Here is a 12,322-nt window from a genome sequence, read left to right as displayed (position 1 = left end):
ACAGCAGGAGGGCTGCCTGATCCAAGTCAAGGAGGCCGGAGCCCTGGTTCCTAGCCATCTCTTTTCCCGTGACCAACCCAATACCTGCGCTGAGCGCCAGGGCCCATGTGCCCCCACATTGGGCTGGAACGAGAATAGATAATAGGCACACATACCTGGAGAGGTTTAGCCCTAAGAAACTAAGAGGTTGCAGTTAAATACTGATAGTTGAAAACAAGACTTAACATCTGCAGGAATTTTCTGCTACCAGGTCCCTCCCGAGCTTTATCTACTCCATTTCTGAAGTGAGAGTATGCTGTAATTAGACCTGGCACAACTAAGGCACAGATCAGAGATCTTCTGACCACACTGCAGCTACTATTACTCCCTCCCTTCCGTAGGTTGTTCTGTTTTTGTGTGGTTTTGTTTGTTTTTCAGTTGGTTATTTTGTTTTGCATTGAAGCTAACAAGGAAGGGCTCGGCCCTCAAAGGAAGATCCAGTATTTTTATTCTTTCTCAATGTTTGTGATCAGAGAATTTGTAGGATAAATCTACAAAGGAACTCATACAGATCAAAACCCAATAAGCCAACTGAAAAATCAATAGCTACCTTTATCCAGAAATCCAGCTTTGCAGTTTCTGGGTTCGTCTTGAACTTCTAAAATGTGTCACTCCTTGCATTCAGTCATTCCACACAAATGCTTGGTTAACAACCCTTCTTCCCCGCCTACGTCTGCTGTGCCCAGTCTTGCCTTGGTTTCTGTATTCTTGTTAGAATGCCACAGCCCTCCCCACCCCCATCCCGCTGCATTTCACATGATGCGTGAAGTGCTCAGGGATGATTATGCCAAGTCCTTGTCTTCCGAGCTCTCCGTCATTGGGTCACCAGGCCAGGGGATGCTCCTCTGAGTAAATTAAAATAAAATAAAACCAAGTTTGGCCATTGAGCCTTCCAGTGTACCCAGCCCTCCAGCACTTCGGAGCTCAGGAAAGTGTGGTGTGGGAGTCTTCATTCTTCCTGAGAGCCTTCTATTGAAAATATTAAAAAGGACTTCCTACCTTTGCCGCCTGGACCTCCGGATGTCTTCTTGTTTGGTCTTGCCTGGGCCTCTGGATATCTTCTTGTTCTGTACTTTTCTGTGCGAGAGCAAGACACTTTCTGGAATCTTGTCACAACGATGTTTTCCTCAATGAATATGTCCATTTACAACAAAAGCCGCAGCTCCCTTTTCACACTGGCAGCCACTTCTATGTGAAACGAAGGATTCAGTCAGCACTGTGACCCTGAGAAGAGGTTTGCCCACCTTAACTCCGCACTGTGATTTCTGCCGCCCCCACTTCCTGCTTTCTGTGCATTTCAGGTCCCTGTGCTGCTGGAGTTGTGGGAATCAAGATGCCTCGCTATTGCCTATTTGGAGATACCGTCAACACAGCCTCTAGGATGGAATCCACTGGCCTCCGTAAGAAAGAGGATTGCTTTTCTTAGAGGAAGGCTGTGTCTCCTAGCAGAGGGGAATTACAAAATAACCCGCACAATAAGGAGATACAAAGTGCCAGTGAGACGAAGGAATGACCTTTCACATTGACCGGATGTGAGCCTGTGTCAATGCAGTCCTTGCTGCATTTGCCTTTGTGTTACCATTTACTGAGGATTCTTGTATTCTCCCCCCGACCTTTTTTTTTTTTTTAGCTCCATCTAGACTATTTCGCTAGTGTGGGTTCATTTGCAGTGCATTTGGGCGTGCTCTGCTTGGAACAGTTATGAAAGTTAGCACGGATCCACCCAAGTTAAAAAAAAATTCAGTGAGCTAGATAGGGAGCATACACTGATTCACTTTCTTTCTTTCTTTCTTTTTTTTATTATTTTTTATGTTTTTTACTTATTTCTGAGAGAGAGAGTGAGAGAGAGACAGCATGAACAGGGGAGGGTCAGAGAGAGTGGGAGATACAGAATCTGAAGCAGGCTCCAGGCTCTGAGCTAGCTGTCAGCACAGAGCCCGACGCAGGGCTCGAACCCACAAACCACGAGGTTTTGACCCGAGCCGAAGTCAGACGCTTAACCGACAGCCACCCAGGCACCCCACTGGTTCACTTTCCTATTCCTATTTTGTTTTCCTGAGAATGGTTTTAATAAAGAAAAACATAAGTATTTATTTATTTTTAGTTATTAAAAAAAAAACTTTTTTTCATGTTTATTATTTTTGAGAGAGAGAGAGAAAAAACAGAATGTAAGTGGGGGAGGGTCAGAGAGAGAGAGGGGAAGACACAGAATCCGAAGCAGGCTCTAGGCTCTGAATGTCAGCACAGAACGCAAGCAGGGCTTGAACTCACAAACCATGAGATCATGACCTGGCCCAAAGTCGGATGCTTAGCTGACTGAGCCATCCAGGTGCCCCGAATATAAGTATTTATTATATGCCAAAGCCTATATTTCATCTGCCTGGTGAGCTACATGTAGTAGATGCTCAATAAATATTGGTGACAGTGATAGTAATGGAAGTATATACAAGAGAGAAAGAGAGGCACCTGGGTGGCTCAGTTGGTTACTCATCGACTTTGGCTTAGGTCACAATCTCACGGTTCATGGGTTCAGCCCCGTGTCGGGCTCTGTGCTGACAGCTCAGAGCCTGGAGCCTGCTTCGGATTCTGTGTCTCCCTCTCTCTCTGCCCCTCCCCTGCTTGCACTCTGTCTCTCTCAAAAATAAGTAAATTTATAAAAAATAAAATTTCAAAAAAGAAAGAAAGCTTTGATCGGCACAGGTGGGGCTTACAAAAACACAGGTGATAGAGTGGTATTTTGGCACTCCACCCATACCCCGCTACTGCTTTGTACTAGAAAATCTTGTGTAAAAAGGAAAGAATAAGATTGGGACCAGACAGATTTGGTTACAGTTATAAGGACACAAGTCACTATCTGTGTGAGCTGGGCAGGAATCTACTCATCTTTCTAGGCATCAGAAGGTTGAAGAAATACATTGGGATGGATAATAGTACCTCCAAAGAGTAAAACTTAAGAAAATCATGACCCTCCAGCTCCCTCCTGAATCTCTAACTTGCTGCCCACACTTTAGCTGCTTATTGGAACTTCCACACAGGGACCCAAACTCAAATCCCAGCTGCCAAGTTCAGTACTACAAGCTAAATCCAAGACAAGGTGCAGGGGCTACCGCTCTGAGCTAGAGTGAGAACTTGTGGAGCACAGCCTGATAAGCAGTGCCAGGCCCTTTCATCCCATGTGTGATGATACTTATCTCACTGATTGTACTTTTAAGCGCTCTTTGACTAAACTCTCTTAGCCGTCTAGAACATCTTCAACAGAGGTCCTGAAATAAGTGGAAGCAAATGTGTTTGTGTAATAGCCTTCAAAATGGTTGAGGTTTTCATTGATCTATTTTGCATTTCTAGCCTTGAGAATTCACGTGAGCGGCTCCACAATAGCCATCCTGAAGAGAACTGAATGCCAGTTCCTGTACGAAGTGAGAGGCGAAACATACTTAAAGGTAAGAGATCCACAGAAGACCCAGAAAAAGCACTCACCCTGTGGGCCACCTCCTTGGAGAATGGACACCCAAGGGTCAATAATGTCAAGGAGCATGAAGATGAAGAATGCTTTTTTGCACTCCCCACAGTGATCGCCCATTATCCCCTGTAGGAGAAGCTGCCACCAAAGAACGTGAACTCAGAACCCTTTAAATATTTTGAACCAGGGCCAATATGTCATAAAATGCCACCTCCATTTCTTCCGCATACATCCAAGTTTTGTCTCCAAGTCCTACTGCAAAGCTGAGAGCTAAGGTGTGGGGCGGGACTTATTTAAGTCAAAGTCCCGTCTCCTCACTCGCTTCCATGCTTTCACTGCAAGAGACTGCCCCTCTCTAAAGCCTCCTCTCCAGGGATTGCTTTACCATTCTGAGGCTGTGGACCAGTGAATTGTCAGCTGTGGCCCCAGACTTCTGATTCAGTGTCATCTGGGTGCTTTCTAAAATGTAGATGCCAGGACTCTCCACCAGGCTTGCTGAGGAAGACCCTCTGTGGATATAGATCAGGACTCTCTATTCTTAACGAGCATGCTAAGTGATCGGGACGTACACCAGTTTGAAAACCACCACCAGTCTCCTCTCCATGACGCTCCTCACACTCAGAACGTCTACCCTCCAGAGCCACCAGATGTCTCCACTGGGCTCTCAGGCTGCTTTTCAAAGGTCATTAGACGCTCTTCACAATTGGTCTGAACCCAACTTCCAACTATAAAATGGTCTGTCTCCAGTAGCCACAGTGCTTCTGGCCTTTACACTGTGACTGCAACTTGGAAAAGCCTCCTTTTATGTAGATGTGCCCCAATATCATACTTGCTCTTATACTTTCTAAATAGAACATTCCTGCCCAAGTAGAAGCAGTGTCTGGATTACTACAGTCCAAACACAGCCGGCAAATTATGGTGTGAAAGATGAGTGATTTTTAATTTTTTTAATGTTTTTTTATTTTAGAGAGAGAGAGGGAGAGAGAGAGGGAGAAAGAGAATAAGAGCAGGGGAGGGGCAGAAAGGGAGACAGAATCTGAAGCAGCCTCCAGGCTCTGAGCTATCAGCACAGAGTCCAGCGTAGGGCTTGAACCCATGAACTGTGACATCATGATCTGAGCCAAAGTAGGATGCGTAACCAACTGAGCCACCCAGGCGCCCCAAAGATGAGTCATTTTTAAGTCTATAACCACCCTGTCTCCTTTTCAAATACAAGCTCTAGCAAAAATGGGATTTCCAGTGAACCTCCATTCATTTTATAGCCTCCAGATGGGGCCAGCAAATGTCACTTAATAAGCATTTCTCAGGATGTACGTGTGTTTATAATTTACATGCTTAAGATGGGGAAACTGGCAAAGGTTTTGTGACAAGATCTTGTGGCAAAAAGGGCTAGAAGAAAACGTGGGTGATGAAAGCCAGTTGAATGTCTTGGCATGGCCGGATCGTACCTGAATTTCCCTCTTTTTAAATTTTGAGCTCTTATGATGTCGCTCTAATGCCATTTTGAAATGTCCTTGGGGGACAAAAGAGAACTCTTCTTTGCAAAAGACAAACACGCCTGGGGGCTGAGAGGCTTATTTTTTAAAAGGGACTTGGAAATGAAGATCCGTCTAGAGAGGGCGAGAATCCCGTCCGGAACGTGCGCTGTGCTGGAACGCAGACGGTGATAGGAAGCACGGAAGCGAGCGGTCCTTGGAAGCGGCCGCTTGCCAGAATGGTGGGCTGGAACTGACCCGTGTCCCTGGCGTTCCCGGCTCACGCCTCGCTTGTCTCCCCAGGGAAGAGGAACCGAGACTACGTACTGGCTGACCGGGGTGAAGGGCCGAGAGTACACCCTGCCAACGCCTCCCACTGTGTAAGCGGCCGGGGGCTGAGGAGGTGGGGAGGGGACAGGGGACCGGAGGTCTCGGCTTTCACAGCTGTGCCACCTACAACCCGTTTCACTGTGGGCAAGGGCTCTGACGGTGGCGGTGAGCTATTGAACAAGGGGCCGGGGACCGCACACGCGAGACGTTTAGAAACCTCCCTTCTCTGGCTGCCAGACCCGGGGTGTTCCAGGCATGCTCCGCGGAGGGCGGCTGACCGCTCGCCTCCTGCGTGACGGGCTTGGGCTCGAGGAGAGCGTGCCGGCCGCACACAGGCACCCGCGTCTCTACCGCCGCCACCGGCTCTCAGCCGGGCGGCTGGAACCGGGCCCTCCCCCACCCCGGGACGGCGGTTCTGCCTTTTCACGCGGGGCTTGTGTTCTCCCAGAGAGGAGGAAGACGGCGTTTCAGGTCTAACGAACAGGTGTCAGTTCCCTTAAAGATGACTCGGATGACCATCCCGTTGCACATCTCGCTGCCGCAGGCAGTTATCCGCTGTTCCTGTGGCTTTTGCTGTAGCACAGACCCGGGTAGATGGCAAGCCTGGAGAGAAGCCACAACACCCCCGGTCCTCCCTGGGCCACAGGTCCGTTCCGGCCCCTCGAAGCCCTCCCCAGACAAGAGCCACACTCCAGGACGTGTGGGACCGCGTCCCCAGGCTCGTGTTGCGGGGCCTTGCATCGCTGTGGCTTTTGTCCTCCCTGCGGTGGCTTGCGTCAACCCAACCGCACTTCCAGACCCAAGCAGCATGTTGTTTCACTTTGAAACTGAAATACGGTTTTCCTCTCGAAATGTATTCTGCTTTTTCTACAATTACACAGAGCAGGGATGGCAGCACTTTGCAGCTCGTCAAAAGCAGGGCTCATTCTGTGTCCTCTGGACTCCCAGCGTCGGGTGCAGAATAGGCATTCAGTCAGAATCCCGTAAAAGAAGCATTCTTGGTGGTAAACGGAACCGATTGTTCCGGGGCTACGGAGTGTTCTGTGTGAGTTGCTGAGAAGTGCCATTCTTTTTCTCCCCATTCTCTTTCCAGGGAGAATCAGCAGCGCTTGCAAGCCGACTTTTCCGACATGATTGCCAACTCTTTACAGAAAAGGCAGGCGGCAGGGATCAGAAGCCGAAAGCCAACGCGGGTGGCCAGCTACAAAAAAGGAACTTTGGAATACTTGCAGCTGAACACGACAGACAAGGAGAACACCCATTTTTAAACCGAAATGAAGTCCAAGGACTCAGCAAATTAAGTACAGCCTCGCTCGGGCAGTGGCCTCCAGTGTCCACGAAACCTAATGCAATAGAAGACTTAGATATACTCTGCTTCGCCCTGTCTGGAGCATAGACTTGCTTCTGTGAATCCGATGTGCGCTCTCAGTGCAAAAAATTACCTTTTACTCTGGAGTCTGATCTCAGCACTGGCTCGAGGGACCTTCCACCTGGGAAGAAAGAGGAATGGATGCACCGTATCTAAGTTGAAGAGACTGTGTTCTTACTTCATTTACTTCGTGTCCATTTTTGTTTTGTTTACTGACTCTTTTTCCTTCTGTATTCACGAGAGGAGTTTTTAAATTGTCACAACTGTGTTTTAAATGACTTTTCTCCATTAAATTATATTTAACTCATAATTTTTGCAGAATATATGCTGTTAGGCAGGAATAAAAGTTAAACATTGACTGAGTCTGTGAATGTGTTTCCACCTACTCCAGCTCTCTTCCTGAAATGCACCAGCCACCGTCTTGTGCTTGCTGAAAACCTGGCGAAGTTCCCCAGCACTGAAGTTGAGGCAAAGGCAGCGCTGCTGCTCAGGGCCAAGACCCTTGATGCTCAGTATCACCTGCTACACATCAGGGGATTTCACAGAACCTTCTACCACGGAAGCTGTCTCCGGTCTCAGACAAAGGTCAAATCGTATTTACCAGTAAATAACAAAGTACAGTAAAACCTGGGATGGCGAGTAACTCGTTCTGCGTGTGTTCCACAAGACGAGCAAACATTTCTAATAAATTTTAACTTGATAAACAAGCGATGTCTTGTGATATGAGTCGTATGCAACACCCAGTGTCACCTGATCACAACTGAGCTAATGGCTCTTCTGTCTCTCCCTGCAGGATTGTGGGTGATCATTCCCCATGCACGGGTGCTCAGTCTCAGGCTGCGGCGTTTGGCAGAAATCAGTGGCTTTTTCAAGAATGTTGAAGGTGTCCACAATTGGCACTAGTGTATTTTTTGTCGCTTCAAAACTTAGGAATGCTTTGCTTTATTCCAGGTCATTGGATGGGTTCCTTGTTAAAGTTACATGCAAAGAAAAGGATTCCATTGAGCCAATAGATAGCAGTGATTCCGTTACTGATTGTGAAAGTCGTCCTACACAATCACCTTGCTTATCTCCCTCACACCAGCCATGAAGGTTTTCAAAGGTAAGTACAGGTTAATTTCTTTAGGTTTCTTTACATTTTGTATTTTCTTTATTGTATTATATTACAGTATTGTAATTATTTTTATATGAATATTTTTGGGTTGTGGGATGACTCATCTTCAGTTTCCATTATTGCTTATGGGGAAATTCACTTTGATATACAAGTGCTTTGGATTACAAGCATGTTCCCAGAACAAATTATGCTCGCAAACCAAGGACTTACTGTACTTTAAACTCTGCAAATATCCCCTGCCTGTCGTCCCGCAGCCATCTTCTGCCCCCTTCTCAAGGCACCCCAGCATGACTCGTTTGCTTGAAATCCCAGGGGAAAAGACAAAAGACAGCTGGTGTTGAGTAGATTAGAATCAGCAAAGGCAACGCTCTACCACTTAACCTTCAGAAATCGGCCACATTACTCTTCTCCCAGCCTCCACCACAAAAACCTCTGGAGAGATCAGGAAACATGTTATATCTTCTCCACGACCTGGGAAAACATAAAGTCAAAGATAATACAATATATTATCTTCTGATTTATATATTTAGTATTTCATATGCAGCAAGAGTCTTTAACCTGGAATCTGGAGGTTCACAATTTGAGTCTCAGCACTCGACCTCATTGGCTTCACAATTACAAAGAAGTACGCTTATAAAGCAAGAATTCTCATACCTGCAAGATGGTTCATAAGGTTTGCCACCCATGAATTCTATGTGAGAAAAAGTACAAAAGGAAGTACTCTGTTAAACAGGAAAGAGATTCAAGAGGAATACAGGAAGCGCTAGAATCAATGTTTTTATACCTTTGATACATACTCCTCTTAAAACCTCCAAGACGTGACTTAAAAGTATTGAAGTCAGAATACAACTAACTCAACTAGCTATGTGTTTTGTCTGCTTAGTACCAGCTATCCAGTGTCAAAAAAGCAACTAAGATTTAAGTGAGAAGAGCAATTTTACCTTATTCTTCTTTTCTATAATCCCCTGAAAACAATGAACATAGCAAATTACAGAGGAGACAACAAAAGAAGCAAGAAGAGTTTAAACTTCAATTTCAATTAAAGATAAGTGATTTTAAAGTGTGTAACATCTAAATGCATACCTGTTCAAAAACTATCATCTGGAACTTCTTCCTCACCAATCTAGGTGTCTCTTCTTTCTTTCTGTTGTCTGGTTGCTGAGGCTAAGACTTCCGGTACCATGTTAAATAACAATGGTGAGAGTGGATGTCCCTGTTTTATTCCTGACCAAAGCCGAAAAGCTCTCAGCTTTTCCCCCACCAAGGATGGTATTAGCTGTGTGTCTTTCATATATGGCCTTCATGATGCTGAGGTATGTCCCCTCTATCCCTACTTTGTTGAGGGTTTTTATCAAGAATTAATGCTATAATTTGTCAAATGCCTTTTCTGCATCTATTGACAGGATCGTATGGTTCTTACCCTTTCCTTTATTAACGTGGTATATCACATTGTTTGATTTCCAGACATTGAACCAGGGCTCTGCAGCCCAGGAATAAATCCCACTTGACGGTGGTGTATAATTCTCTTAATATACTGTTGATTGGATTTGATAATATCTTGTTGAGAATTTTTGCATCCAGTTTCATCAAGGATATTTGCCTGTAATTCTCCTTTTTAGTGGGGTCTTTGTTTGGTTTTGGAATCAAGGTAATACCAGCTCCATGGGATGAGTTTGGAAGTTTTCCTTCTATTTCTATCGTCTTGGAACAGTTTGAAAAGAATAGGCAATAACTCTTCTTTAAATGTCCGGTAGAATTCTCCAGGGAAGCCATCTGGCCCACGACTCTTGTTTGTTGGGAGAGTTTTAATTAGTGATTCAACTTTTTTGCTGGCTGTGGGTCTGTTCAAATTTTGTACTTCTTCCTGCTTCAGTTTTTCTAGTCTGTGAGTTTCTAGAAATTTGTCCATTTTTTCCAGATTGCCCAGTTTATTGGCATATAATTTTTCATAGCATTCTCCGATAATTGTTTGTATTCTGTTGTGTTGGTGGTAATCTCTCCCCTTTCATTCATGATTTTGTCTATTTGGGTCCTTTCTCTTTTCTTTTTAATAAGTCTGGCTAGGGGGTTATCAATTTGTCAATTCTTTCAAGGAACCAGCTCTTAGTTTCATTGATCTGTTCTACTGGGTTTTTTGTTTGTTGGTTTTTTCCTGTATCGTTTACTTCTGCTCTTATTTTTATTATTTCCCTTCTTCTACTGGCTTTCAGCTTTATTTGCTGTTCCTTCTCTAGCTCCTTAAGGCGTAAGGTTAGGTTGTGTATTCGGAACCGTTCTTGCTTCTTCAGATAGGCCTAAATGGCAATATACCTCCCCCTTAGGACTGCCTTTGCTGCATCCCAAAGGTTTGGGACTGCTGTGTTTTCACTTAAATATTCTTCCATGGGGTTTTTTATTTCTTTTTTAATTTGTTAATTTCTTTAGCCCATTCATTCTTTAGTAGGATGTTCTTTCACCCCCACATATTCGAGGGCTTTCCAAATTTTTTCTTGTTTATTTCAAGTGTCATCACGTTGTGATCTGAAAATATGCATGGTGTGATCTCAATCTTTTCTACCTGTTGAAGGCTGATATTGTGACCAAGTATGTGATCTATTCTGGAGAATGTCCCATGTTTTTGAGAAGAATTGAGAAGAATGTGTATTCTGCTGCTTTAAGATGAAATGTTGTGAATATATCTGTTAAGTCCATCTGGCCCAGTTTGTCATTCAAAGCCATTGTTTTCTTGTTGATTTTATGATTAGGTGATCTGTCCATTGCTCTAAGTGGGGTATTAAAGTCCCCTACTATTATCGTATTATTAGCAATGTTTTCTATGTTTGTTATTAATTGATTTATATATTTGGGCGCTTCTAAGTGGGGGAGGCGTAAATATTTACAATTCTTTGCTCTACTTGATGGACAGATCCCTTAATTATGACATAATACCCTTCTTCATCTCTTGTTACAGTCTTTAACACTTAGTTTAGCTGATACAATATGGCCGCTCTGGCTTTATTTTCATGTCCATTAGCATGATAAATAGGTTTTCATCCTTTCACATTCAGTCTGCAGGTGTCTTTAGGGCTAAAGTGAGTTTCTTGTAGGCAGCATATAGATGTATCTTGTTTTTTGAATCCATACTGATAAACTTATGTTTTTTGATTAGAGCATTTAGTCCACTTACATTCACAGTGATTATTGAAAGACATGAATTTGGTGCCATTGTGTTAACTGTAGAGTTGGTGTTTGGTGACACTTCTTGGTCCTTTCTAGTTTTTGTTGCTTTTGGTCTTTTTTTTTTGTTTCTCTCTCTCTCCACTCAAAGGGTTCCCCTTAAAATTTCTTGTAGGGCTGGTTTAGTGGTCACAAACCCCTTTAGGTTTTGTTTGTCTGGGAGACTCTTTATCTCTCCTTCTATTTTGAGTGACTGCCTTGCTGGATAGAATAATCTTGGCTGCCTATTTTTTCCATTCAGCATGTAGAATATATCTTGACACTCCTTTCTGCCCTGCCAAGTTTCTGTGGACAGGTCTGCTGTGAACCTGATCTGTCTTCCCTTGTAGGTTAAGGACTTTTTTCCCTTGCTGCTTGCAGGATTCTTTCCCTGTCTGTGTATTTTGTTAATTTGACTGTGATATGTCTTCATGATGGCTAGCTTTTGTTGGATTTAATGGGAATTCTCTGTGTTTCATGGATTTTGATGACTGTGCCCTTCCCCAGTTTAAGGAAATCTTTCAGCTATAATTTGCTCACATAAACCTTCTGGCCCTTCTCTCTCTTCATCTTCTGGGATCCCTGTGGTGCAATTGGTACTTTGTTTTAATAAATCACTGAGTTCCCTAAGTCTGCTTTCATGATCCCTGATCTTTGTTTCCCTCCTCCTTTTCAGCTTGATATTTTCCATAATTTTATCTTCTGTATTACTAACTCACTCCTCTGCCTCATTTATCCTTGTTTGTATGGCATTTGGGTTTGCATCTCGGTTATAGCATTTTTAAATTTGGTCTGACTGGATTTTAGTTCTTTTATGTCTGCAGAAAGGGATTCGCTGGTGTCTTCCATACTTTCTTTCAAGCCCAGCTAGCATCCTTATAATTGTTGTTTTAAATTCTAGTTGAGATATCTTCCTTATATCTGCATTGACTAAATCTTTGGATGTCACTTCTTCTTGTTCTTTCTTTTGAGGTGAATTCCTCCATCTTGTCATTTTGGCGGGAGGAAAAAAAATCCAACAATAATAATAATAGAATGAAATAAAAATTAAAAAAATTTTTTTAATTAAAGGAAGCAGATCCTAGGTGTGTTTTAGTCTCCTTGTTAAGAGAAGCTTGATAGAAAAAAGAGAAAAGAGAAGAGAAAAAAATTAGAAATTAAAAATAAATAATTAAATTAATTTAAAAATGTGCTCTTTCTGTATCCAAGAAACAAAAGAAAAAAAGCAATAACAACAAAAACAAAACAGAAGCAACGACACCAAAAACACAAATGAACAAAAAAATCCAGATGAGACTAGATCCAGTTTCCTCTAGAACCGAAACTTTGCAACACTCTAT

At 43.6% G+C, this 12,322-nt stretch overlaps 1 protein-coding gene across 1 annotated transcript in view; it reads left to right on the top strand.

Annotated features, from left to right (window-relative positions):
• The window catches only part of GUCY2C (guanylate cyclase 2C), a 66,149-nt gene extending 59,225 nt beyond the window's left edge, over positions 1-6,924 (top strand). The window contains exons 24-27 of the mRNA XM_039239905.1: positions 1,341-1,439; positions 3,385-3,479; positions 5,278-5,354; positions 6,398-6,924. Of these exons, the coding sequence (XP_039095836.1) occupies positions 1,341-1,439; positions 3,385-3,479; positions 5,278-5,354; positions 6,398-6,572 (446 nt within the window). The 3' untranslated portion in view covers positions 6,573-6,924. The remainder of the gene's footprint in view (positions 1-1,340; positions 1,440-3,384; positions 3,480-5,277; positions 5,355-6,397) is intronic.
• The last annotated feature ends 5,398 nt before the right edge of the window (positions 6,925-12,322 follow it).

The sequence above is a fragment of the Hyaena hyaena genome, unplaced genomic scaffold, assembly GCF_003009895.1.
Source record: "Hyaena hyaena isolate Hyena2069 unplaced genomic scaffold, ASM300989v1 scaffold_164, whole genome shotgun sequence".
NCBI lineage: Eukaryota > Metazoa > Chordata > Mammalia > Carnivora > Hyaenidae > Hyaena > Hyaena hyaena.
The sequence above is the reverse complement of the archived record's forward strand: the minus strand, read 5'-3'. Positions and strand labels throughout refer to the sequence as shown.